Source organism: Herpailurus yagouaroundi, unplaced genomic scaffold (genome assembly GCF_014898765.1).
Source record: "Herpailurus yagouaroundi ecotype Mexico unplaced genomic scaffold, PumYag 248, whole genome shotgun sequence".
NCBI classification, from domain to species: Eukaryota; Metazoa; Chordata; class Mammalia; order Carnivora; family Felidae; genus Herpailurus; species Herpailurus yagouaroundi.
This window is the reverse complement of record NW_024412465.1, coordinates 2222265-2228264: the sequence shown is the minus strand read 5'-3', so window position 1 is coordinate 2228264 and position 6000 is coordinate 2222265. Positions and strand designations below refer to the sequence as shown.

General features: G+C 48.5%; 1 protein-coding gene across 2 annotated transcripts in view; it reads right to left on the bottom strand.

Annotated features, from left to right (window-relative positions):
* PUDP (pseudouridine 5'-phosphatase) overlaps positions 1-6000 on the bottom strand; it is a 472480-nt gene that overhangs the window by 408284 nt on the left and 58196 nt on the right. For both annotated transcript variants that reach the window (XR_005786018.1, XM_040460159.1), the window contains exon 3: positions 882-1111. Coding sequence is in view for 1 of the 2 variants with exons in the window: in XM_040460159.1 (XP_040316093.1) it covers positions 882-1111 (230 nt within the window). In the remaining variant the exon portion in view is untranslated. The remainder of the gene's footprint in view (positions 1-881; positions 1112-6000) is intronic.

The following is a 6000-nucleotide window of genomic DNA, read 5'->3' as shown; positions in this document are numbered from 1 at the left end:
CCTGAGCCCTCCTCCTCTCAGACCCTCTCCCTGTGGTTCTGGAATCTACAAGGGTGCACAGTCAGACCTGAGCCCGCCCTCTCTCAGACCCTCTCCTGGTCATTCGGGAATCTGCAAGGGCTTACAGTCAGACCTGAGCCCGCCCCGTCTCAAGAGCATCTCCCTCTTCCTCTGGAATCCGCGTAAGCCCCCACGGGGGCTAAGCTGTCCATCCTAACAGTAACAGTGCAGGGAGAGGTGAAGCAAAGCTGAACAAACACGACCCGCTGGTTCTGAAGTAGGTTCTGATCTTCAAACATTTTGCTCCATCTGCACTGTGGACCCCGCGTACCAAAGCGGTCCACACAGGGTGGAGACAGGGCACTGGAGCCCACACTCCACCAGTGCCCCCTTCCCGTAGAGAAAAAGAAGCCTGGAAACTCTGTGATAAAACCAAAGGTCACTATGAGCACAAACTATGCAGTAACAAAACATCCCTTGAGAAGCATGTGGCGGAGAACAGTGAGTTTTGAGGATTCACATTCGCCTTGCAATCAGCATGTGGCTTGAAGGCCGCTCGCTGCAAATACAGACCTCATCGGGCCACATCGTCACAGGGCCCCTTGGCTGCACGGTGCCCGTCTTGCAGCGTTATGGCGAACGTAAGCGCTCAAAGACAGTGTGCACGAGTCCCAGACCACTGGCCGGGTGACGCGGCGGGCAGACGCTCCCCCACAACCTGCCGTGCTCTTTCCGCGCCCCTCTGCCCCGGCCCCTCCCCCGCCCTGGTCTCCGAGCACCAGGGCGTCCCCGCGTGGCCGCCCGACAGTGACCACAAGGCACCAGAGTAGCGGCCAGAGCCCGCCTGGGCGACCCCCGTTTCTCCCCTCTGCGGGGCTTACCTGGTGGGTGGGCGGAGCAGGGGAAAACCTCTTGGCACAGACCAGAAATATGTCGGGATGGGGCTTCCCGTTGCTCACTTCGGGGTCATCCCCCAACACGATGTGGTCAAACAAGCCGAAGAAGGCCTGGTGTCTGCCGGTCTTCATGTCAAACGATGCGCGGCTGGAGCTGGTGGCCACGGCCAGGGGCACGCCGTGCCGGCGCAGATGGCGAATCAGTCTCTCCACCCCTGGGGAGGAGGGCGGAAAGCCGTGAGAGAGGTGGGGGACACCGGGGCCAGAAGGCGCCCTGCGGACCCTGGGCTAGCTCCGCGACCTCGAGTCCCCGCCGCCTCTTCTCGGGAGGGAGCTCACGTGACACCGACCGGACGGGGCGGGTGCTTAGAGGCCCTGAGCACACCTCCTCAACACAAAACTCGAGCACGGTTCAGGGCTTCCCGATAGCATTTCCCAGAGTAACACAGGCAACTTTAGCGGAAACAAACTCTGCTTCGGCTTTCGTGGAACCGTGGAAAGCAGGCGGGGTGAGCCCAGGGAGGTGTCCCTGCTTGGCGGCCCAGGTTCCGTTTCCTCTCCTTTCCTTTCGCGATGAACAGGCAATGGTTGCGCTGCTCGCGTGTTCCGCGAAAAGCCCCTATTCCACTGAAAGCAATTCAATCTCTGCTCACACTGCTGGCGACGGGAAAGCAGGAAGCGCCTTGGAGCACAGGTCCCGCGCAAAGGCGGGAGCCGGTGGGAAGCTGCAGCAGCAGCCGGTGAGGAGCAGCGCAGACACCAGACTGTGCTTAACGCGGCTGAGCAAGACCAGCAGCGCGGCACGTGAAAGCACGAGCCGCCACGCTAACTGCCAGGAGGACCGGGGTCGCGGAGGGAGATGCCACCGCGCACAGACATGGGACGCGGACGGAGACGCAACTGCGCACAGACACGTGAGGCGTTGCGGAGGGAGATGTCTCTGCGCACAAACATGTGGCAGGGGTCACGGAGGGAGATGCCGCTGCGCACAGACATGACGGACGCATACAGTGATGCTGGCGGGCACAGATACGTGGCAGGGGTCGCGGAGGGAGATTGCGCTGCGCACAGACACTGGGCAGGGGAGGCGGGGGGAGATGCCGCTGCGCACAGCCACGGGGGACGCATATGGCGATGCCGCAGGGCACAAACACGTGGCAGGGGTCGCAGAGGGACAGGCCGCTGCGCACAGACACGGGGGACGCATACGGTGATGCCACAGCGCACAGACACGCGGCAGGGGTCGCGGAGGGAGATGTCGCTGCACACAGACACGGGGCGGGGGTCGTGGACGGAGACGCCACTGCGCACAGACACAGGGCAAGGGACGCGGAGGGAGATGTCACTGCGCACAGACACGGGCCAGGGGACGCGTAGGGTGATACCACTGGACACAGACATGGGGAAGGGAACGCGCACGGTAACACCGCTGTGCACACATACAGGGAACATGTAGGGCCATATCGCCGTGCCCACAGCCAGTGGACAAAGGGCGCATATCAGAAACCTGTCAACCACAGCAGTACCTTTCCGCCTTAAACCCATTTTGATTATGACAGTAACGTCTAAATCCACACACAGCACTAATCACCCACAATGATTTTTATTTCATAGTATTTTACCTTAATGTTTGTTTATTTTGAGGGAGCGCGCAAGTAGGGGAGGAGCAGAGAGACAGGGAGAGAGAGAGTCCCACGCAGGCTCCGTGTCGTCAGTGCAGAGTCCGACATGGAGCTTGAACCCACAACCCAGGAGATCATGACCTGAGCCGAAATCAAGAGCCGGACACTTAACCCAAGGAGCCACCCGAGCACCCCTAACATAATATTTTTAAATTGTGTAATCATTACTATTTCGGTAACTGCATGAGGCCATGTTTCTACTTTCTTAGTCGCAACAGAAAAGATAGACATGGTTATTTTGTTCAAACACCTAAAACTGTTCACAAAAGCAACAAATAATGTCAAGTGCCTGACCCTTAAGAGAAACAGTTCTGAGATGTTCAAAGGAAGGTGTGGGTCTTAACTCTGTGCGAGGACAATGTTAAAACTTTTTGAAAAAGAAAGCAAAATCCAGCACTCCACTGGATGTGACATTCATAATGTCTGACATCCAATCGAGATGGTACCATGCCTTGGAACGCCTGGGTGGCTCAGTCAGTTGAGCGTCAGACTGCAGCTCAGGTCATGATCTTGCAGTTCATGAGTTCGAGACCCACATCAGGCTGGCTACTATCAGCCTCTCAGTGCAGAGCCCACTTCAGATCCTATGTCCCCCTCTCTCTGCCCCTCCCCTGCTTGTGTTCTCCACCCCCCCCCCCAAAAAAAAAAGTTACCATGCCCATACAAAAGCACACAAACACAGTGTATGGCCAGGAACAAAAAGCAATGAATAGAAATGGACAGAGAAATGGCTGAGATGAAGGAATTAGCAGATCATGACCTTATAGAAGGTGTATACACATTATACATATGCCCAAGTTAGAACGGAAAAAAATAACACAAAAACAAAAGTGATATGCAGTTACATACTATCTGCAGAAAACTTACTTTAATTATATTCAGACAGGTTAAAAAAATGGATTAAAAACCACGTATTATGTAACTACTAATCAAAAGATTGGGTAGCTACATTAATAGCAAACAAGTGCACTTTAGAACAGTGAATGACGGTTCTCAGAGATAACTAGGGACATGTCATAATGACAAGTAGGTCAATTCATCAACAAGACATAATTCCAAATGTATATGCATCAAATAACAGAGCTTCAAAACACATAAGGCAAAAACTAATAGAACTGAATGGAGAAACAAACTCAAGTTTCAAATTCCTCTGTCAGTAACTGATGGAACAAATAGAAAGTAAGGATACAGCAGACTTCAAAAACATTATCAAGCAAACTTAACTGAATTGACATTTACATAACGCATCACCCAAGACAGCAGAATACAAATTATTTTCAAGGACATGTGGAACACTCAACAAGATAGAACATGAATCCATGAGCTATAAAAAATTCCAAAACATTTTAAAATGATTGAAATCAAACAAAATATGTTCTCTGACCATGAAAGAATTAAAATAGGCATTGATAAGTGAAAGGTATATGGAAAATAAAAAAACGGATATTAAATAACACATTTCTATGTAAGACATGAGCCAAAGATGAAGTCAAAAAGGGAAATTAGACAATATTTTGTAGAGAACAAAAAAGATAGCATGTTAAAATTCTGCAGATGTGGCTAAAACAGTGTTTAGAAAAAAACTTATGGCACTAAATGTTTGTCTTACAGAAGAAGATGGTCTCAAGTCAGTCCTCTAAAAAACTGGAAGAATGAAGACCAATGATTAAAGCTTTTACCCCAAGAAAGTGACGGAAAGGGCAAAGTCAAGTTAAAGGAAAAAAAAAAAAAAAGAGAGAGAGAGAGAGAGAGAGAGAGGCAATCAATGAAACAGCATAAAAGAGAATACAGATAGATAATCCCTTAAACCAAAAGCTGCATCTTAAAAAACTTCAATGTAGTTGGCCGATTGTTAGCCAAACTAATCAAGTAAAAAGAAGGAAGATCCAAATTTACCAGTTCCAGTAATCAGAGGACATCATCACAGATCCTTAAAGTCATTAAAAGTCTTAACAACTACTCTTACGAGCAACTTTGTGCCAATGCATTTAATAACTTAGATGAAATAGAAAGATTCTTTGAAAGATAAAAAGGTCACTCAAGAAGCCAGTAATAACCTGAACAGCCCAATTCATAGTAGAGAATTCATAGTTAAAAACCTTCCCGTATCTAGGATTGAATGGCCTCGTTGGTGAACTTACCAAACACTTGAGAAAGAAATAATACCAATTCTGAACAAACTTTTCAGAAAATAGGAGGGAACAGGTCCCAACTCATGTCATGAGACCAAGTACTTCTCTGATACCAGAACGGACAATAGCCAGACAAGAAAAATACACATCCATACATCTCATGTTATAACACCTTCACACTTAAAAACGGTTTCAACCAGTGTTCAAGTCTTTTTTATAGTCAGTGTCTACGCAGTTAGAATACATTAGTTGAAAGTATAAAGATGGCTAAACACTCACCCAGTTTGTAACAACTACTGATTAATATCATGGATTAAATCTATTAGCTAAATTTCAATTAAAAACATTTACTTAACTGATGGATGGCACAAAAGAATGCTCATGATAAAAACATGGCCAATTACAAAACTTTGGATATAGTAATTGAAGGTGAGTATTGTTAATCTTAAAAATAAAACTGCCAGGGGCGCCTGGGTGGCTCAGTCATGATCTTGCCGCGCTTGAGTTCAAGCCCCACGTCGGGCTCTGTGCTGACAGCTCGGAGCCTGGAGCCTGCCCCAGATTCTGTGTCTCCCTCTCTCTCTGCCCCTCCCCTGCTCGAACTCTGTCTCTCTCTCAAAAATAAATAAACATTAAAAAAAAAATTTTTTTTAAATGAGCCACAGCACACTGAGCTCCTTGAAAGTGGCTGAGAAGAGGGTGAAGGGAAGAGACCACAGCCCTCCGGGTGGGACATCACACAAACATGTGTCCTCCTCCTGTTCAATGTTGTCACCTCTCAAACAGCAATGACGTGCTCTCCCTGTGCAGCTGCTGTACAGGCGTGCACACGGGGAGTCACGCACGTAAAATCAGTGGGGTGACAACTTGACAAGCCTTACAGGAAGTCCCCAAATAAATGCTGGCTACTGTCATCATCATCACCATCACCTAAAGTCTGGGACACAGTCACTAAGAAAGAAAGAAATTCAAATCTCTCTGGGTATATAATTGGCTGACTCCTTAAAAAAACTTTTGTACCCTTTAACCACTGGATGCCAAGTTTCTCTTATTCAGTCACTGCCCCCGAGAAGTCAAAGACTAAAAATGTAAATGGAGTTCCGTCCTGCAGAGAAGCTGGTTAATTAAGTATATAAATGAAATCCAGCTAACAGCTTCTGGCCCATGGTGTGCTTAAGTCGGTTTAAGGGAAAGGCAGAAAGACAGATAACTATTGCTGCGAAGAATCAGCTCTCAAAGGATTAATCTACAGAGGAAGAAGTAAGAAATGTGAATTATCAGCAGTCTTGA